The sequence below is a fragment of the Talpa europaea genome (assembly GCF_964194135.1).
Source record: "Talpa europaea genome assembly, chromosome: 13".
NCBI classification, from domain to species: domain Eukaryota; kingdom Metazoa; phylum Chordata; class Mammalia; order Eulipotyphla; family Talpidae; genus Talpa; species Talpa europaea.
Window position 1 is genome coordinate 38,624,655 of NC_140080.1, and position 22,657 is coordinate 38,647,311.

Genomic DNA, 22,657 nt, shown 5'->3' on the forward strand with positions numbered 1-22,657 from the left:
CCCCCGTGCTGACATCTTTGGAGAGGAGTCTCAGGAAGGCGAGGCGCCATCTCTCTTCCCAGGGTGTCCTGTGTGCTTGGCTTACTAGTGAGGCCAAGGGTCAGCCAGCCAAACCTCCCTGCTGCTGCCAGCACCCAAAGCTTGGCATTTGGCATTTGTAAGGGACAGCTGCTGTCCGCCCAGGAGAGTTTTCTAAATCGGAGACTTCTTCTCTGTCATCCAAAAGCACAGTGTTTCTGAAACAAGGGTAGTTTCAGAACACACACACACACACACACACACACACACACACCCCTGTACAAGCTGCTCTATTTTGGTATTTGAAACTTGTGACCACAATCTAGAATTCCTATCTGCTTCAGCTGAAACTGAGAACAATTGTTAAAGTAACTAACAGGCTGCATGACTGCATCTTGTAGGAGGAATATTGTCTCTGAGGATGAACTAATTAGGGTCAGAAGAGAAGGAAAGAATTTGCAAGCACCCTGGCCTACAGTTGAGGCAAAACAATTATTAAAAATGAGTTCCTGGTTGGAATTTTTCTTGTACAATGCTAGAACAAAATAATGGGAGAAGATGGGCTGTGAAGGGAATAATTCTCTATCTTCATTAGATTCAGATAAACCTATCTGTGTAAACTTGTCTGTATGTGATGCAGATAACAGATAAATCAAAACCCAGGGAAGGAGGGTAGGTGGAAATTGCAGTATGTGAGGACCTTGATTTGGTCCCTGGGACTGACTGTCCTGGAGAGGCGAGCAGGCCTGCCCCTTCAACAGGCCCCAGCACTTGCCCTCCACACGGAGAGGCAGAGAATAAGTAGTCATTCTCTGCTGAATGCTCCCTAGATCCTCAGCAGACACGAGTCTTATACCTGCTAGCACTGAATCAGGATGAGTCATCTGAAACTTGAGTGCTAGAACAAAGTACTTGCAAACTGCTTTATAAGGCACTGCCTCCATGTAGGTGGGACACACCTCTCAGAGCAGTGACATTTTCTTCCTGTCTTCCTATTTCCTCCAAACAGACAAGCTTTCTGATGCTCTCAAGGGACAGACTCTGCCCCTCTGGCTCAGCTGGCCCTACCATGTAGACTCTGCCCTTGTGGGTCAGGCCTGGAGTTTTAAAATAAAATGGATGATCTGACGTTACTTGATCTTCTGGAGTGCCCCGTGTGCTTTGAAAAGCTGGATGTCACAGCCAAAGTCCTCCCTTGCCAGCACACCTTCTGCAAGCCATGTCTACAGAGGATTTTCAAGGCCCACAAGGAGCTGCGGTGTCCTGAATGCCGGACCCTGGTGTTTTGCAGCATCGAGGCGCTGCCGGCCAACCTGCTGCTCGTGCGTCTTCTGGATGGTGTGCGCTCCGGCCAGAGCCCAGGCAGAGGGGGCTCCTTCCGCAGGCCCGGCGTGCTGACCTTGCAGGACAGCAGGAAAAGCAGGACTAACTCCAGAGGTCTGCCGGCCAGCCCTTTCCGGCTGGTGCCTAATATCAGAATCCACATGGATGGGGTAAGCAAGATCTTACTTGTTCATGTCACGCTGCTTGGAGCTTGGGTTTGCGTAGATAGCAGTTGAGGTGATCTTCCTTTAGTTACATTTCAAAGTGCTGCTGCTGATTCCCCAGAGATAAGTTTCTGTGGGCAGCAGTCATTTCACTGAAACTCAGTGACGTCTAGTCCCTTAGGAATCCTCCTTAGAGAAATCCCTAGGAATTCGCCTTGAAACTGCGAAAGCTTCCTAATTTCTCCCGGCTTCTTGTCCAGAAGGCGATAGACAAGGAAAACATTCTCGGGTCTATTTTTCGTCTTCCATTCCTGTTGTTCTAAGGTCAAGTCAGTGCATGGGCCACCCGCACAGGGTGGGAGAGAAGACAAACCCAGCCGCTGGTGGCTTTGCGATCTCCGCGGAATTTCCAAATATCAGATTTTATTTGAAATTAACCCAAATCTCTCTTTCCACCCCCAGTCAGAAAGTGCTATTATGAAAAAGCTCATTCATAACCCATTCAAAGCAATCAAGAGACTCGCCCCCCAAAGGTGGTGTGGGAGGGGCGAGTAGACGTGGGTGGACTGAGTGACAGGGAAGGCTGGGCTGTGAAGCGCGACAGATGTCGCAGGAACCGGGCAGATGTGGCTTCCTTCAAAATGAAGGAAAAAAAACAAAAAATGCACAGCAGTAGCTTCAATTAAAAAATAAAAATAAATAAACCGGGCTCAGTAGGGCCGTACAGGTGGTAACCCCGTGAAGTTTCTGAAGTTTGTGGTATTTGGATGATGAAAAGTAGTCAGTGCAGGTGCACAACCCATCCTGGGACTTTATCTGACCTGCTGTGAGCCTTCCTGTGGGAAACTGAGGAAGGACATGTCTCCAGACAAGGGTCTGGTTCTCATGAGCCCAGCAAGGTCATTTGCACAGTTACCTCTGCAGTCATTGTGCCTAAGTGGCCACAGAAAGCTGTGGCCTGGGCTGGTTGCTGGCACACTTGGCGAGTGAAAACTACAAGTGTGACCTAAACAAGCTCAGTGGAAACCCAGAGGAACAATGAGTGGGAAGGTTTTCCTGGAATCCTTCTCCACACAGGAGCATAGGTTGTGACAGGCATTCAGATCACTTGTGTAAAATATTCCTTCCATCAGCTCACCCCTCCTTCAGCTCACTGCCTTCAGCTGCCCAGGCAGTAGGGAGTGTGCAAACATTCAAAAATGAGATCGGAAGAAGCGGGACGGGATGTGATTTCTTTACCGCACTGTTTGTTGCCATTGTGCTTATGTGGGTGAGCACGTCCCGGAAAAGCTCTGAGCACCCATATTTAAGGCTCTCTATTAGCCTGGTCTAGGCATCAGTTAGAATCCAGAGGCCTGGGAAAGGTGGGTTAGGGGCACAAAACTTTCCCAGACATGTCTTGTTTACAGAGAACCCGGCTCTCTCTCTCCTGTCAGCAGATCCCTCTTTGAATTCCTAAGACCCAGCAACTTCTCCCTCCCCCACCTTGTAAAATATGACTGGTGTCATCACTCACTAAGAAAATGTTGTCACACTGGGAGGAGGTGCCTATCACCTTTGAGTATCTTTGCTGGGGTGTTCATCTTTTTTCAGTGTGGGAATGTTGATAGGAAAAGGCAGCAGCAGATAGATCACAGTCATCAAGCTTCTGAACCATGGAGGATCCCCAGATACCTCCTGCCGCAGGAGTTGTGGGAATGAGATAGCCTGTAAGAGAGCGAGTCCCGGATCTCTTTCCCAAGCGTCACTTGTAACATCAGACGGGGGTGCCCGTGATGGGTTGTGCCCATGCCACCCTGGGCCAAGTACTATGGTGAAGCTGAAATGCACAACCGCATCACTGAGGGCTCCTCTTTTCTGGCTTGGTTAGTGAAGAGCCGATGCCGGCCCAGCACCCTTGCTGCCTTCTTCCTCGACTGTCTTTACTTGCTTGGCCCATCTCATTGCCTTTGTTTCTTTCAGTGGGCTTCTTTCATTCCTGGATACAAATACAGCTGTCATTTTGCAAACTCTCCTAGCTCCCAAAATATAGCTCTCTTTCCTGCAGATGTGACAGCTCTCAGACAGCCCTCAGTCACAGAAGTGAGGATTGTCTGAAGCACCACTCTCTGTTCTAAGAATCATCCTCAGTGATGCAATTAACAAGTTACTTGCCCTCTTTGCCTCAGTTTACCCAGTCTAGTCAACAGCCAATAATACTTTCTATCTTGTTCCAGGGTGGTGTGAAAATTGTATTTGCAACATATTCATATGGCCTCTGAAAACATACACCATAAACACAAAGCATCATCATTATCATTAATTTAAACTTGCTGTATGACTTTGGGCAAGTCACTTAAATTTGCTGGGTCCCAATTTAAACTTCTGTAAAATGGGGAAATGTATTGTAAAAACAGAGAGCCATTGTGAGGCTAAACTAATAAGTGTTTGTTTGCAGAGCATTTTGAGATCCTTAGATGAAAGGCATTTGGAAGATCATTATCATAGTAAATATTATTGTTGACTGTTTATTGTGCCCTGGTGTGAGGCATTCTATAAAACACAGAAGGAGTGATAGCCCTTGCAGGAGAGTGTAATGGGTATTATTATTGAACTTGATTCTATGATGGGCCCAGGACAGGTTAATACTAAGTATAAGCACTCCCCGAAGCAGGCATAAATAACCAGTTGTCACAGGGTACCATTTTGAAAATGGAGGCCTAGGTGTTAAGCTGGTACTCTGAAAGGGTTCATTTAATTGACTATCCATGAGCTTTTTAAGTCCAAAGTGTGTTCAGCTCAGCTAGGCTCATCTAAAAAACAAGCTCATCTAGATCTTTTTGTTGGCTCAAAGAGGCCTGGTGCTTCTTGTGCCAGCTGGTATGCTAGGGTGGAACCAGTAGTCACACTTCATGGTGCCAGCCCAAGGAAGAAAAAATAGTCCATTGTGCCTACATGTCTAAAACCCTCCCAAGTAGACTGTGTGAATAGGAAACTTGAGAAATGGCCGGAGGTTTCTGCAGCATGTAGTTATTTCACGCCAACAGCTCAGATCAACAGTCCTGCAGGGCCCCCGGCAGTGCAGGCCCGCTGGTCCTCACTCCTCCCCATTCTGCAGTCAAGCCAGAAGGGTATGGGCTCCCAAACAGCTGCTCTCTCTTGCTCCTCAATTTGCTACACTTTAAGATTATCTCTGAATTCAAACAGGCAGGAAAGCTGCAAAGGTATGAATTTGCAAACTTAGGGTTGAAAAATACAAGAATTCAAATTTTGATTCTGCCCCTTCAAAGTTGTGTGCTTTGGGTGAGTCACTTAACCCCCAGGGCCTCCAATTCTCCATCTGAAAATTGGAGATAATAGTGGCACTAACCTCAGAGGGATGTTGTGAAAAATAAATGAGATGATTCATGTCAATTAGCTCTTAGCACAGTGACTGGCTCATATTAAGTGCTCAATAAATGTGAGCTGTGATTGTTATTGAAGTGACTCAACACTTTCTGCACCAAATTACACATCCTCTTTTCCCCCCTTGTTCACCACATGTTATCCAGAGATAATCCTTGATATCCTGATTTCTGGTTTGTTTTATTTTTCTCCAAATCATCTGCTGCCATGATTTAAATGTGTGATTCTTTCCCATTGTGTACTGGAGTGGCAACTTGCTGTCAGAACCATTTAGGAAGTAGAGATTGATTCAAAGAGAAAACTAGCTAACTAACTTCCCCTCCCCAAATAGAAAGCTCAGGAAACCATATGCAGAGCCAGAACCTGGTCCACTTGGCCAGCCTCACCCATTCTTCATCTACTTTTATCGTTCCTTTCCCTGGCCTTTCACTTGATTCTAGCACAAGCATTGCTGCCCTGGGTCCTGTAGGGCTGGACTTTCTCCCTTCATTGTTAAGCATCATACCAACCACACACATTCTTGCCTCACTCGCCCATTCTCAGTAAGAACATAACTGCCACTTCCAGTACACAGACCAGGCAGGCTCTGTCCTAGAAACTTGATTTCAACTGGTGTTGCAGCATCCAAAGGGGGAAATGAGGTCAGAAGGCACATGAGGGAAGGAGCCTGGGGAGAAATCAGAAGGCATCCAGCCGCTTCCCTGGGTCTCAGCTGCTGTGTCCTCTGCAGAGCTATGTATCACGCAGATGGTGGTTTTTGCTAAATGTGCTGAGGGACTAAAACCATCCTGAGGACCTGAAAACAGCAGGCAGGTGCTACCTAGGTCAGCAAGGACCACACATGGCAAGTGGAGAAAGACAGAAGGAAGGAGCTGAAGTTGAGAAGTCAGAAGCAGATGGTTCTCCAGCTTCACACACAATTGCAAACTAATTCTTAAAGGCCACATGGACCCCAAGAGTAACAAAAGCAAAAATAAATAAATAGAATTACCTCAAATTAAAAACACTTCAGCATAACAGGAAAAAATAACTCCCAAACAAAAAAGCAGCCTATTGAATGGGAGGAGATATTTGCAAATCATACATCCAAAAAAGAGTTAATATCCAAAACATATAAAGGATTTACCCAACTCAACCACAACAACAAAAACCAACTCAAAAAATGAAGACCTGAATGTACATTTTCCCAAAGACGTATAACTAGCCACCAGGCAAATTAAAAAATGTTCCTTGTCACTTTTTATTTGGGAACTGCAAATCAAAACCATAACAACATACTACCTCTTGCCTCTTAGATTGGCTATTATCAAAAAGACAAGAAATAACAAATGTTGGAGAGAATGTAGAGAAAAAGGCACTGTTGGTGAGAATGTATATTGGTACAGCCACTGTGGAAAACAGCATGGGGATATCTGACAAATTAAGACTAGAACTGTCATGTGATCCAGCTATTCTACTTCCCGGTATTTATCAAAAACCACAAAAAATACTAATGTGAAAAAGATTTGTGCATTCCTCCTGTCTTTGCATCCTTACTTAAAGTAACCAAGATATAGAATCAACCTTAATATTCAGCAATGGATAAATAAGATATTATACGTGTAAATCACCACACATGAACCAGCACGTCCATGCACACTGGGATACTACTCAGCTGCTAAAAAAGAGAAAGTGAGCTCTTCCTATCTGAGAACACATGGATGGACCTAGAGGGTATTATCCTGAGTTAAATAAAGTCAAATGAAGAAAAGCAAATACCACATTATTTCATGGTTAATTATAAAGAAAAAGTAAATGAAAAAGCAAAATAACACAAAACCAACCTCTTAGATACAGAAACACGTTGGCAGCTGTCAGAGGAAGAGGAAGGGGTTAGAGGATTAGTGATAAGTGTGAAGGGGGTCAAGTGTATGGCAATAGATAGAAACTATGGGATCAAGCATATGGTAATAGACAGAAACTAGAATTTTGGTGGGGATCGTGCTACAGTATTTACAGATATAGAATAGTGACCTTATATACCTAAAACTTACATAATGTTGTAAGTCAATATTACCTCAATAAAAAATTATTTTTATAAAGCACTGCCTAACCCCATGTTGGCTGTGCTCCCAATCTCTCTTGATGTACCCCCTTCCTAGTTACAAACCCCTCTTTTTTAATGCTCACTGGAGTATTCATTAATTGTGGCCAAATGCAGCTGGGTTTGTGCTGGGATCCTATTATTTGTTAGCAGTGGCCTGACCCTCAGTTTCCACTTTAGTAGAATGGAGATAATAATGAATACATATATCATGAGATTAAAAATAGATGATATATGTAAAAAGTTTCATAAAGGTGCCTGGTACATAATAGATGCTAATAAATGTTAGTGATAGTAAATAGCAAGACAATAACAGTAGAGGAGAAAGTCTGTCTACACTAAATTTGCAGTCCTTGCACCCCCACACAAACATGCAGAGACCGCCATTATAATATTAAACAAAGAGGGGAGGAAGTTCTTAAAAAGACAAAGCATTAGTGACTGAAAACAGTGGTTTTCATGGTTCGCCAGGGTTTTGGGTTAGGAGAGGCTGTGATTATAGAAGAAGAGCATGAGGGAGTTTTATGGAGTGATGAATCTACTCTGTATCCAGCTTGTGACGATGGTGACGTGAAACTATATATGTGTTAAAATTCTTAGAAATATATATCAACAGGAGAAAAGTCAATTTTACTGTATGATGATGTTAAAAATAATATTTTTAAAAGATAGGAAGCTTTTGTACATTTATTATATTCTGTGCCTGATTTTCACCTGCCCACTCTGATATTTTTTTTCATCTTTGTGTATGTTGGGTCAATGCAATTTCTAAGAAGGACTTTGCCATCCTTTAAATGATCTGAGTGGCTCCTATAGATGAGCTTCTCTGCGTTCTAGCAAGCCTTTTTATCGTCTGCTTCAATTTTCTCATAAATAAAAGTGTCTGGACAAACAGTGGACAAACATAACAGCTCCTCCCCAAGGCATGGCCCAGGTGGAGGGGTGGAGCAGGAGGTTCTCCTACAACCTCCCTAACCACCACGAGTGCTGGGGTGTGTCTCCTAAGGGATTAGCCAATGCACATGTCTGTGTTGCGTTCATGTCCCAGGAAGGGTTGCCCGCCCACAGGTCCCTTCTCCTAGAGCAAGATTTACAGTTAGGGAAAGTGCTTGTTCAGCCCTTGGCTCCCGAGTGCTGGCATCCTCATCCATCCATTACCTCGCTTTGGCCTTAGCTGGGACCAACTTGAACACAGCTCTTCTCAATTTCTTTACTGTCTCTTTTTCTTTCTCATTTTTAAATTCATGCATATAAGATCAGTCTTTCATTAGGTGTGTTCTGTAAGCTGTTAATGGATGTCGCATAAAGCCCCAGAGCCAAAACAAACCTGAGATTGAGTCAAACTTTTTTTTCTTTGCTGCAGGACTTTCCAGAACTTTTAATACCAAATGGACTGTGAATTACTAAGTGGGTAGATGATAATAAGAAATGTTTTCCAAATTTCAATGACAACGGCACCCCTCACCCCCTCCTTTTATTTCATTAATTGTGGAATGATTTTGGGGAAATGCTGTCTTATACTAGTGTCGAGAAAGCTGAGCCCCCACAAAACTCCTATTATAGTTAGAGATTATTGACTCATTCCAAGAAGAGTTTTAGGCAAGATCTTGCCATTAGAAGATATTTTTGGAAAACTGTTTGAAAATCACCATCACCACTTTCCGCAGCACTTATTTAGCTCCTACCAGTGTCCAGATATAGACTCTGTGGAACCTACACAGCAAAGTGAAGATTCTCACCTTTTCAGTGCTTTCTGTCTACCAATAAACAGACCTGTCAGCAGACATACATACAGCCCTGATTAAAAGCTATCATCCAGTTTATGATGCATTATCTTTTTAGTTACAGCTTTTAAGGAAAAAAAAGAAATACCATGTTAAGTGCTCACTGTACAATACATCCTATTTTAGAAATGTTAAGACATATAAAAAAAGAATGTCTTACTAAAGAGTACATATTGTCTCATTCCATTTGTATAAAATTCTAGAAATGGCGACATTATAAACTATAGTGATTTGGGGGATAATGCAAATGTTTTATGTGATGGCATATAGATTTATCTAAATTCATCAAACTGTACACTTAAAAAGAGTGAAAATTTGTATGTGAACTATAATGCAATAAAGTTGATTAAGACAAAGGAGTCTTAGAGGCAAGTAACAATGTTTATGAAGATGTCAGTTGGTGAGGTAGGTTCAGTGTGAGGACAATAAAGCTTGGCCAATAAAAAGAAACTTCCTAGGAAGAAATAAGTGTTTCAGTGGAAGGAAGGGCGTGATCATGAAGCACAGTGACCTGAGATAAGCAGCTTGGGGATCTTAGTAACTACCTTTTGCCCAGTTCCTGGTATGCAACTCATTCCCTGGTAATGAATCTTGCTTCATGTTAGATCATTTACCATGATGAGGCAGAACGGACTGGAGGGGGAAGGGCCCATGACTACTGACCCTTTACTCTCCTTGGTATGCAGCTATACAACTCACCTCTTGGTATGTAGCCATGTCCTATCTTGTACAGCTGCCAATGCAAACCCACCGGAACCCTGTAGAAACTGAAAGTGTATATAAGCCCCTGACTTCCTACAGATGGGGCTCAGCCTTTGGGTATGAATCCACTGAGTCCTCCTCATTAAACCTGCTTCTTGTTAGCCCTGGTGTCCAAGTTTCCTCTGTGCCATATAACAACCAAGGATTCAAGGGCAAAGGCAGGGGCTCTTATGAGGATGAGGGTGCTAGGAGAAGCAGGACAGGTCAGGAATAGCTCACAGAGTGTGGAAGGGGTAGAAGACAGATGCAGAATCGGGGAAGAAAGGGGCTGCCTGCCTCAACACTACCACTAGGAAGATACACATCAGTTGCTCTCTGAAAATGTGTATGTGCGCCTAAAGTGGCCACATACCACATAGCCTAAAGGCTCTACCTACCTGATGAGTTCAGTGTAGCCAAACGCGAGATCTCTGTCTGAGAGGATGGCTGAGTGTGCTGGGTAAATGAGGAGCAGTCTCCGCTTCACTGGCAGACACAGCCATTCTTTTCCATTGAAACGGTCAGGTTACCTGATAACCCTAGCTAGAAATGCCAGCCAGTGCATCCAAAGAAACAGGGGCAAGGAAGACAAGTCCATTCGGCACTCTGCATCCCCAGCTCAGAAGCCAGGGCACTCAACAGGCTACCCCCAAGTTTCTGTCAGGTGCCAGGCTCTGCTTTGAAAACTCATACCATCGAACGCTCATTCCAGGGCTGCTCATGGCCTCAGACTCCTGGACTCGAGTAATAGCTGAGTTAACCTCAGACTGCTGTCATTTCTCCAATCTTCTTTCCAAGCAAAAAGAAAACAGGCAACTTGTCTACTAATACTGTGCTTAAAGTACCCAGTCACATCCCAGTTTATATTAGGAATCCCCCAAATATTTTTTTAATGGATGAATAAATAAATGATCACTTCCATATCCTTCTTCATGGAGTCTTGACTCCTCATGGTGCAGAAATGAAAGAGCCTGCAGGAGCTATGTGACGAATGACTGGTACATCACATCAGGCATAAGCCTGTGGTGACCGAAATATTCTAGATGTGAATCACCTTATTAACAGTCTTTTTTGGTAACATACAACACTCTCCAGAAAGCACAGTGTATCAGGTTCATAACCACTTAGTTCATGAGTTGTTAACCCCAAGAAGACAGGAAATGCCTCTCCACGCATGCCTAGCTCCTGTATCGTGCACCACAAATTTACTGTTGAGTTATGAGTGGAATAGTGCTGGCCTCCAAAATGAAGGCAGCATCTCAGGAAAAAACATGGGCCCCGGGCCCACATACTCCCAAACCCACATCACACACACACACACGCACATACACACACACACACACACACACACACACACATAATATACATAACATGAAATTTGCCATTTTTAGGTGACGATTTCAGTGGCATTAAGTACATATCCATTGTCATGCAACCATCACCACCCTCCACCTCCAGAACTGTCTCATGATCCCATATTGTTATGAAACCCATTGCCCTCTAGTACTTAATTCTTTTAAACTTCTTTCTGAATAAGACAAATGGGTATAATAAATGTTTTAGGATTGTTTTTTTTTATATTCATGTAGAAGATTTGGGGTGTAAGCCAGAGGTGCAGGGGCGTGAGATGGTTCACCAGCAACAGAGTGGGGAGCAGAACAGGCGGATTGACTGAAATACACTGCTGAGGGGAGCAGCAGGTGAGACAGGAGAAGTCTGCTGCCTATATGTGGGTCAGCTCCCTGGCTGGGGATTGAACTCAGGCCGTAGTGATGATAAGGCTGAGACTTAACCACTGGGCCATCAGAGAGACCCTAAGATTGTTTTAAAAACACATATTGCAACTTTCTGCTCCTCTGACCTTAGACTTCCTGTGGGTGAGAGGAGCAAGGCAATGCTGTGATTCGGGACAAAGTTTCCCTGTGCCTGGGCACCAGCTGTGTGCTTCTGCGCAAGGTAGCTGGTGACTCTGAGCATCTTTGTTATAAAATAGACACAGTAAGCTCACCCCATGGGATTGTTGGGAGGAATTAATGAGGTGATACCTGTAACATGCTTAGCCCAGGGTCTGGACTCTAGTAAAGATGAACTGTTCCCTTGAACTCATCCAGTAGGTCACTCTTGCAAAGTATCACCAGTCTTACTGTAGTTGGGCTGCTATTTTATTATATTTACAAAAGGGATAACAGCAATCTTGGCATCATTTGGAGAATAAATCAAGGTAATTCTTGTCTAGTTCTTAGCACAGGATATGACACATAGTAAACTTAGTGACAATAAATGTGAGGCATTGTCATCATTATTTTCCATGTCACATTCATTCCACAGCCAAGTACAGGATGCCTTTTGTGAGTAAGGCCCTTTGCTGGGCCCCAGTGAAGAACAAAAATAAATAAAATATGATCCATGCCCTCAAAGAACTCATGGTCTTTTCAGAAAACAGTCATGTAAACTAATAATTATGATGCAGCTAATTATTCTTGGAAGAAGGATTTACTGTAACAGGCACTGAATAAAGTACTTTTACCTATAGGATTTCATTTAACTCTTCCTACAGCCCACTGAGATGGATACAACTGTTTTCTGTACAAAGAGGTGTGAGCTCAGTACAAGTTACTATAAAAAACAGAATGAGAGGAAAAGGTTGCAGATCAAAATTTAGCAGTCCTATATTTGTGGGAGTGTTCAGGGCAGTTATCAAGGTTGCATTTTTTACAAATCCCAGCATTCACAGAAAACCATGCTGCTGAGAACTGCAAAATCTCAGAATCCACTGAGAAGTATATGCATTGGCTGGTGAGTCAGGTCATTGTGGTCCTGACACTGCTGATTTAGGAAAATGTGCCTTTTTTTTTTAGAGGCATGTATTTTTATTTATTTATTTTATTTGTTTGTTTGTTTGTTTGTTTATACATGCACTGGGTACAGTCAGAAGCGCGGGAGGGTGAGAGAATTCACCAGAGCCAGAGCAGGGAGCAGAGCAGGCAGAAGGACCAAAGTACACTGCTGAGGGGAGCAGCGGGTGGCAGGAGAGGTCTGCGCGCCATGTGGGACTCTCCTCCGGTGGCCGGGGAGCAGCCAGGGATTGAACCGGCGCCGCATAGGCCGCGGGAAGCTTCGCAACCCAGCGCTCAACCGCTGCGCCACCGGGGAGGCCGAAAATGTGCCTTTTTGATCGCCATCTACATGCCATGTAGAGGCAAGAGGAGAGGCAAGAGAACACGGATCATTCACTGTTACCCTTCAGAGAAGGAAAATGGGAAAACTTTAGTCTGCAGACAGGAAAGTACTCTCAAGATGCCTGCTCCCAAGCAGAGGATATCAGCCAACCTGCCAGTGCTAGACAAGGCAAGAATGAAACCTTACACCTTCGTGGGAAACTGGCCAATGAGGCTGACTGCAAATCATCCTCAATTTTCAAAGTAGCTTTCACTCCTCCAGGAAATGATCTCTGTTTGGGTTCCAAGTCCAAGGCCACCATAGATCTTCCTCTTTCTCCCAGAGTCCCTACCAACTTGCAATATCAGGCTAGACGCATTGTCTGCTCACTTCCTTCTTCTATTGGAATATACACCTTATGAGACTAAGAAAATGTCCTATCCTCCTCCATACCCAACACAGTATTCAATTAATATATAACAATTGACTGCATAATGTTTGCCATACTGCAAGAGACTACAGTTGGATTCAGCAGCTTCATAGCTGAGGAGCTCCTGTGTCTTCCCCTGAGGCTAGAGAAAGGGAGAAATACCAACCATTTTGTCCCCAGGATCCCTCCCACCCCCTGTCTTGTTGACAAGGGTGTTTCTTGACTTAAGGCCAGGTGTGTTAGAAATGGCATGTAGGTGCTTGCAGGGGATTCAGAGGTAATTAGGAGGTGGAAAAAGAAGTCGAACCAGAATGGAGCCAGGTAGAAAGAAGCACACCGACTGGCTGCCATGTCACAGCCTTCTGAGCAGGTTACCCTGGTTTTGCAGAGTTAAGAATGATATTGTATTTAATTGGTTGCCAAGGCAATGCAGAATCAGTGGGCACAGAGCAGGAATAGAACTCTGCAGAGCTGTGTTCAATGTGATATGAACAAGCTGCCTCGATATGAGACAGGCAAGGCTACTATAAATCTTATTTGGGATTTTTGCTTAATAAATAGCAACGGCAGAGAAATGGAGGGCTCTCTGAGAAGCAGGAGAAGCAAACTTTCAGATTCCAAATTTCTCCTCAGAGTAGCAAATGCCCAAGTAGATTGGTCTCCTGATTTAAGGAAGGGAAACTATGGTGACTGAAGAATGCAAGGAGAAGGCAATGTTCCCTTGTTTTGTGAGATTATACAAAGGATCCAGGAACCTGTATTTTGACAGAAAGAATATTTCCAATGTCCTCCTTTTACTTCCCTTTGTACGCAAGTCAGACAGGAAAGGAAAGGAACCCACAACTCAATGTATTATTTTGTTTTTGTTTTCCAGAGTTTTTGTAATGCTAGAAATTAGTTTTCATAATCATAAAACTTGGTGACTGAGACAAGTCCTGAGTTTCCTAACTTCATCCCAGTTGCCACCCCAAGGCCTGGAGAATCAAGTAAACTTCATCATGTGGAATGCTTGTCCTGAGTGCTTGGAGAAAGCAGGAAAGACAGACTCCAGAGGGGCAGTGGGCAGAGCTGTTTTCAGCACCTTAGTAACCCCACCATCAAAGAGCACGTGCCCCAGGCCAAATGTCACACAGAATGAGCCTGCTTTCTTCCATCCTCACAGCAAACCTGACAGTAGGTAGCTTTTTCCCACTTTGCAGATGAAGAAACTGCTTCTTGAGCAGGGCGTTTTTGAATCCACAAACTGGGTGCTTACCCAGATGTATCAGGGCGACCAGAATGGATTCCTGGAACCCCCACAGAGCTGCACACCTTCTGCTGTGGCTGCCAGTTCCTGTTGACGCCCGCACTGCCATTCTGAGTTGTCGATAAGTTTCTGGAACATGATGTCATCCGCACCAAGTCCACGTGATGGTACGCTGTGTCTTAGCTGGGTGCTACTGGCCACACGTTTAAGGATTGAAGTAGTAGGAATGAGTCTAGATAAAATAGAGGAGTGGAGAGAGGAGGGTGATAGAGACAGAGAAAAGAGGAGGGGAGGAAGGGAGAAGAGCAGAAAAGACACACGTGAGATGTACACAGGAGAACTAGCATCAGGAAGAAGAAGGAAAGTGGAGGCGGGACCAAGTGTGAAAGGAAAGACACTTGAGATCCACGTTACCGGGAAATAGGACAAACTCTTACACAGAGCTGGTCTGCTTTCCCTGAAGTATAAACAGAGGGAGTCTGAAGAAAATATTTATGCTCCGTTCCTTCTGGAAACCTGTCATCTGGATAGGCAAATCCAGTATAGGTGGGGAAAAATACAGCCTGAAATTCAGGAAAGGCAGCCTCTAATCCTGTCTTAGCTGAGAAGCAGCCATGTGACATGAAATGTATCTGAGTGCTAATAAATGTTAGCAAATACCAAGGTTATAGGAGAAATCCCAGGTTCTCCGAGTCTCAGGATTCAGCATCTCAGGTTTAAAATTACTCCGTCCTCCTTGACAGAGTATGCAAATGATATAGAAGTTTTGCATTTATGTGTTTAAGGAATGAAATATAAATTTAAAGATATTCACAAAAACAGCTACCATCTTTGAGCTTTCACAGTGTTCAAAGACCTGTGCAAATACTTTAGCTGTAAAAACTTATTTAATCCACAGACAACACTGCTTCACAGATAAGGAAACTAAAGCTCAGGGATACCGAGTGGCTTGCCCAGAGTTATTCACATAGACTGAGTCCAAGGCCGTGTTCTTGACTTGCTGTGCTGGTTCACCTTGCAGCACAGTAGGTCTACCTCTCTGCAGCAAAGTGTCTACACAGCACATGTCTTCTTTACCTATTAACATGCCATTAGTACATTTCTCTCCAGTCATGTTACCTGTATAAATCTTCTCTTTCCAGAACTAAATGGTAACAACCAAATGTTCAGGGACTGAGGGAGCCTCCTCATTCCCTTGTATTCTAGAATCTCATACGTAAAAGAGATTTGGAAGGTCCTCCAGACCAGCCAGCCACCTCTCTTGTATGTCAGTCCTCTCTTTGACTTCCCACAGAGAGGTTCACACAAGCCCTACACTCACATCTCTGGAGTATCAGGGGTGCAGTTTCTGTTTCTGAACACACTGTGCCCGCCACTCTGGATAGCAATATTAAAAAAGTCTTTTGAAACTCAGCCACACAAAACACACCTGCCCTCTCTTTTCATGAAAGCCTACAAGTCTTTGCAACTCAGGAGATTTGTGTCTTTTTTTTTTTTATCTTATTTTCAATCTTATCTTCTCCAGGCTGAAGTATTTCATTTAGTTCACCTGGTGAGCTGGTGTAGGTTATTCATCACCCAGAGGCAAGACAGAGAAATAAGAGCAGAGCTTCTAAAGTCACAATAGCTGATTTCAAACCCCAGTTCTACCTCTTCTTAGCCATCTAGTGTGAGAAAGTCATTTAACCTCCCCAACCTCAGCCTCTGCATCTAAGAATGAAGTAATGTGTAGCCAGCCTCCCCCCCCGCCAGTCCCCCGACACACAAACACGTTGATTCTGAGGATTAAATAAGGATGGAATGTGACACACTAAATAAATGCATTTAGAACATGTTTCCAAATTTGTTGTTATTTAGTATTCTTGCCATTCTCTCTCCATTCTCCCCATCTTAGCTCACTAAGGGCATCTGGTCCAGGGCCCAGTTAGTTACTTTCTGTTTAAACTGCCCACAAATAAGCATAACAGGGTTTTGTCTGGTAAAAGATCTCTGCAGTGTCTCCATGCTGGGATTTCAGGTGGCTCCAGAAAGAATTGTCACATTCCTGCAAAATCTCTCCTGGGATCTCCTTCTTGTAAAGAGCCTCTAGCCATAACAAGCCTTACGAAAACACTTTCTCGCAGGAATGCTACTTTTGAAAGCATTATAGAAAACAATTTTTTTTATTCATTTATTTTCTAACTTCTTTGTTCTCTCCTCAGATGTAGTCCCTATACTTATCCCACCACCACCACACCCTTGATCCATCACCACAGTCCCTTGTGTTCTTCCATCCCTCTCCCTCTCCCCTCTGGAAGCCTTGGGTTGATGGTCAGCTTGCAAGCTTTGTCTTTTTCCCCACCCTTTGTTTGGTATGAAACAAAATATCTTTTTTTCTTGTCCAGGTTTTGGAGGGTGCATGTAATATTCTGTGGGTACATGGTAGGCTGCTGGCATAAACTAAACTCAATGGAAGGAAGAAATTCTGCATACCACATGTATGGTTGAGGGGTGATAAACAATGCGGTGAGTGAAATAGGTAAAGGAAGATCTAGGGGGACCCAGAAGCTATGTTGATGAGGGGAGAGTGGATCCTAGAAGCAATGAAAAAGATTAAAATGGAAAGAATCTCTGGTTTAACATATACGCTGGCTCCTGTACGGAATATGAATTTCTGGGGGGGCAAGAAAGGAGGGAGAAGATCAATTCCTGTCTTCCAGTTGGGTAGGCTGGACTAAGATGGTGGCTAGTGATGCAGACAAGTAGATGGTCCTGAGAGCAAATCTGGAAGTAGAAGCCGTAGAACTGGCTGCAGTTTGGGCATGCGCATTGGACTTTTATAGATCACCAGTCTCACTGGAAACTCATTTGACCAAGCACTGCCATTAAGCATTTGGGACCTTGGGCCTCCCCTGGTGGCGCAGGCGGTTGAGCGCAGCGCTGTGGAGCTGTCCGCAGCCTCTGCAGCGCTGGTTCGATCCCGGCTGGTGGGCGAGGGTCCCACATGGCGAGGCAGACCTCTCCTGTTGCACCCGCTGCTCCCCTCAGCAGTGTATTTCATCAGTCAGCCTGTTTGGTTCCCTGCTCTGTCTCTGGTGAATCCTCTCACCCTCCCGTGCATCTGGACTATACCCCAGTTCTTGTATAAATAAAATTTTTTTTTTAATTTCTGACCTCTGCATGAGGCAGATATTTTTTACCTTCATTCAATTTTATAGGTAGGGAGACTGAGGCTCCGATTAATTGGCTCAGGATCACACAGAGGTAAAAGCTGGATTTGTCCATAGACAATGTCCTTATGGTCTCTGTGGTAGCATGAGAACAGAGATGGAGACGGGCCTCATGTCACTGTTCTGAATGTGCACCTCACTGTTCACTGTTCACCTGCAGTATGCCAGGCAGGCAGAAGGACGGTCACAGGAATTCGAACCAAAAGACCTGAGTTTGAACCCTAGTTCTCTTTTTTTTTAATTTTTTTAAAATTTTTTATATCATTGTTCATTTTTAAACAATATTTGCTTCCCCCCATCCCCTCAGGTGTAGTCCCCATAGAGTTTCCTTCCCCAATGCACCCGTGCACCATCACCTCAGTCCCCTGTGCTCTTCCCTCCCTCCCTCTGATCCCTCTCCCTCCTCCTCCCCTGCAGGATGGCTCTGGTTTATAACTGTCTGTTTTTGCTTTTTTGTGTTTTGTACTGTTATTTTTTTTGCACTGATGTCTTATTTGGCTCCACTAGATTCCTGCTAAAAGTGAAACCATGCAATATTTTTCTTTTTCCTTCTGGCTTATTTCACTGAGCATAATCTCTTCTAGCTCCATCCATGTTGCTGTGAATGGCATGAGTTTATCTTTTTCAATTGCTGAATAATATTCCATTGTGTATATATTCCATTCTGTGAACCCCAGCTCTCTTACTGGCTGGCTGTCACTAGAATAGCTGAGCCTCAGTTTCCATCTTGATAAAGCTGTAACACCTACTTCAAATACTTTTCCTCTAGATTCAATGGAACCGTGGCAGACTGAATCACTAGGCTGCGGCAGGGTCCATTCATACCACCTCCAGCCAGGAGCAGGTGGGGTCAAGTCAGTTCTCCTTTTTTGGAGATGATTCAGAAGACTTGCCTCAGGACTCAGGGACAGCACCTTTCAAAGAGGAACGCATCCATGCAGATTCCTCTCATAACTGCCTGAGGCCTGTCCAGGACCAGGTAGTACATAAAGGTACTCCTAAAGCAAGTTCATTTTAGTCATTCTTTTAAAATTCCACCTTTTTGGGAATCATAACACAAAGGCTCTAAAGCTAAAAAGAGCTGTAAAAAAAAAAAAATCTGACCCAATGTCTTAGATCAATGTGGAATCTACAGCTTAGTGAGACGAAAGAACTTTGGAGGCCACAGTTTGCGAGTGAAGAGAAGCCAAGACCAAGCTCCAGGTTTCCTGAACCTCAGTCTGAGGTCTTTGTATTTTACCAAACTGCCTTGCTTCTTGGCTAGGTCATGGCAGTTACTTCGCTAGGCTTGGCTCAGAGGCCTCCACACTAGATTTTAGTGTAAAGAATTCCTGTAGTAAAAGCAAAACACATACATCTCATGTGTAGCATGATTTTGCAAAGTGACCCACTCAGGCCAGTTTCAGACCTCTGGCACTCCCGTTGCAACTAGGTCTGAGAAGCAAGTAAGCATTTACAAGATCTCACAGTTTATGCCATTTTGAGCCTCAAAAGACAGTTTCCAAATACCTGATCAATGTAAACCATAGGATGTGAAGCAGATGAGTGTGGAATTGGTAGCAAGTGGCTCCAGAGTCATGGATATTGTTACCTAGAAGCACTGTCTTTTTTTTTTTTAATTTATTAATATATTGAAGCATCTTCTTAGGCAATCGCTTGTCAATCCTACTAATTATTTTGGTTTTGCTTTTTAACATTTTTAATTATTTCCAAAGGATAGCAAAGTGATTACTGTGTCAAAGGGAATGAGTAGTCTTCAGAGTCCTGACACCTAATATTCATTAATTTGCTTTCATCTGTGTTGAAAAAACTCTTTTCATTGCTAGTGAGAGAGTCCCACCTCAAACTAGCTCTTAGAGAAGTTCAGTTATCTCAGGGTCTCTAAAGACCCATATTTGTCCTGTCTGATCACCCTCCTCTGTCTTGATTCCACAACTTTCTGTATCGGTGTCATTCTTTCCAATCGCAAATGACATTCTCCATGATGTGGATGGCAGGTTGCACATCCCACTGTGTTCTTACCTGCATTACAACAGAATCCGCTGCAAAAAAAGGCAGGAAGGAAAGAAGGGATGGGAGGAGAGTGGGAAGGGGAGGGAGGGAGGAGGAGGGAAGGGACAGATAGGTTGGCTTAATAGCAGGCAGCATTAATGAGAAAGGATGCCAGGCATACAGAACTTCCGGGAGAGCTGAAAGCCTGACTTGAGGCCACCTTGCCAGGAACAGTGCCCCACATGCTGACTTCCAAGGCTGACGCCACTGGCACTGACGCCCAGGCCTCTGTTGGCCCCACTCCCACTCCTGTTACTGCAGTTGGAGGTCACATCATTTCAGGCTCCGCACTTGCATACACAGGCGGAGACAAGTCCTCTGGTCCCCTCTCTGTGTTGCTAACTCCCAACTCGAAGTTCAAGGTGAATTCTTTTAAGTGGCAAGGCCTAGATCTCTGGCGGATAGCAATGATGATAAAGCTGACATTTGCAACTTCTTGATTTTAAAGCAGTTTCTGCCACCCCCAAAATTCAGGAGGTGGGCAAGTTCCTAAACATAGAAAAGGGTTTCAGATGCAGGGCATTCAAATCATGACTACGTATTTCAAGAAACAGGGCAACAGCTCAGATTTACATGATCCCAGCTGCACAACCCTGGGAAAATCAGGGGAGTCTTTTTAGCACCACCTTGTTCAGCACCTGGCCAGGTGCTGAACAAGGTGGTGCTAAAAAGAAAATGAAATGATCCAGAAACGTTAACAAATATTCCCAATCCCAACACCCCTTCCCTTTAAATGTGATGCTGACAAATCTCAAATGGAATTCAAGTTCCATGTCCCCCGGCTTTCCTTATATCCAAAATATTTGTTCCCTGAACTTTTCTTTAAAGATGGTCTGATGCATCTACCTCACTTGTGTTTAGGCTGCCTCATTTCTTTTTGTAAGAGGTAAAAAGGGACATAACGTTTCTAAAAAGTGGAAACCTGGCATTTTTTAATTAATATATTTATTTTTAACTGGGATATCTCCATCAGGTATTACCATCATGGTACACCCACCACCCATGCACCCACATTCCACCACCATAGACCATGTGTTTCCTTCCTGCTTTGTTCTCTCCCCTTTCCCAGCCCTTCCACATCCCCTCTCCCACACCCTTGGGGCTTCAGCTCTGCAGTCAGCTGTCAGGGGTTCGTTTTTCAACTTGTCTTCATCTAACTATTAATCTAGTTACTTTATGTTCCACATATTAGTGACCGCATCCAGTATTTATCTTTCTCCTTTTAACTTACTTCACTTAGCGTTATCCCTCCAGCTCCATCCTTGTTGCCTCAAATGACATGAGTTTGCCTTTTTTGTTTGTTGAGTAGTATTCCAGTGTGTAAATTAATATACATCTTCTTGATCTGCTCATCTGTTCTGGCGCACATAAGTTGTTTTCATAGTTTAGTTATAGAAAATTACGCCGCAGGGCCTCCTTGGTGGTGCAAGGGGTTAAGAACGCAACCTAGGAAGCTGTCTGCAGCCACTGCAGCACTGGTTCGATCCCCAGCCAGCCAGGGAGCAACCCACGTGGCAAAGCAGGCCTCTCCTGTCTCACCTGCTGCTCCCCTCAGCAGTGTACTTCAGTCAGTCTTGCTGTTCTGTTCCCTACTCCATCTCTGGGGAATCCCCTCACCCCCCACATCTCTGGCCTGTACCCCAGCTCTTGTATGCATAAATAAATAAATCTTTTTAAAAAAGAAAAAGAAAAGAAAAGAAAATCACGCTGCAATAAACACAAGAGTGAAAGTTCCCTTTCCAATAAGTGTTTTTGAATTTGGGGGACAGTTGTCTAGGAGTGGAATTACTGCTTCAAATGGCAACTCCATGTTTCATGTTCTGAGACACCTCGATACTGCTTTCCATGAGGACTGGGCAGGTCTGCATCCCCACCTGCAGTGTAGGAGGTTCCTTTTTCTCACATCCTCACCAGCACTTGTTGTTTCTGGCCTTTTTGACATAGCCCATTCTCACAGGTGTGAGATGCTATCTCATGTGGTCTTGATTTGCATTTCTCTAATAAGTGATTGTGAACATTTTTCATGTGCCTGCTGGGCATTTGAATGTCTTCTTTGAAGAGGTGCCTGTTTACTTCTTCTGCCCTTTGATTGGGTATTTGTTTTGTTTTGGTAAGTTTTATGAGTTCTTTGTAGATCTTTGATATCACTTCTTTGTCAGACGTATTCAGATGTATGGTGTGTAATATTTTCTCCCATTCAGTAGGGTGTCTCTTCATTTGGCTGCTGTCTCTTGCTATACAGCAGCTTTTCAGTTTGATGTAATCCCAGCTGCTTATGTTCTCTTTTGAAACCTGGCATTTTTTACCAATGGAAGTATACTAAAATAGAATATGAAATTCTTACCTAACACAATGTAAAATTGCTATTGGCATTTGAAGATATGTTAGCATGGTCAAAATTAGGACCAAAAAGAACCCAATTGGCAAGGCAGATGGCAAATAAAATTCTGTTTCATTGGGGGAAAAAGGAGGGGGCAGAAAGTTAAAATGCAGTCCTTCAAAAAGCTTTCACAGGTAGTGTGATATTTGATAGCAGCAAGCAACTGATGGAAATTTTTATACAGATGCTGAAATTAGCTTTGCTGACACATACTCCTACAGAGCACTCCACCCAGCCCTGACTCTTGCAAAGTTGCCCATGGAGAGAAAATGAAGAGGGTGCACAGATATCATTTTTGGAGACAGTGAGCTCTTTCAGGAACTGCTGCATTCTGCATCCATCTTTTTCTTTTTTCTCATGTCATATCAAAAGGGTTTTGTAGGGGGGGGAAATCCCGAAGGACCCATCTTTATTTTTCACTCATGACTGTCTCCCTAACTTGGTCATAGGAACAAAGACATGTTGACTCATAGAATTTTCTCATTTCTCAGGAAAACACTTTCTTTGACTCCTCTCCAGACCACCACTGTCCCTCTCTGGCCTACGGGGAAGAGAACCAAGGAGAGAGAACATTTCAGAGGTGGCTAAAGTGACTCTCCTAGAACTCTAGATGCAGATAGGGAACTATTTCAGGATTCTTTGGAAGGAAAGGACTCAGATACTGATAACACAGGAAAATAACCA

At 43.9% G+C, this 22,657-nt stretch overlaps 1 protein-coding gene across 3 annotated transcripts in view; it reads left to right on the top strand.

Moving 5' to 3' along the window:
* Positions 1 to 1,133: 1,133 nt before the first annotated feature.
* Positions 1,134 to 22,657, top strand: part of SH3RF2 (SH3 domain containing ring finger 2) — a gene marked incomplete at both ends in the record, with an annotated part of 118,542 nt that continues 97,018 nt past the window's right edge. For all 3 annotated transcript variants that reach the window (XM_084252737.1, XM_084252738.1, XM_084252739.1), the window contains one exon: positions 1,134 to 1,511. In XM_084252737.1, coding sequence (XP_084108863.1) covers positions 1,134 to 1,511 — 378 coding nt within the window. The remainder of the gene's footprint in view (positions 1,512 to 22,657) is intronic.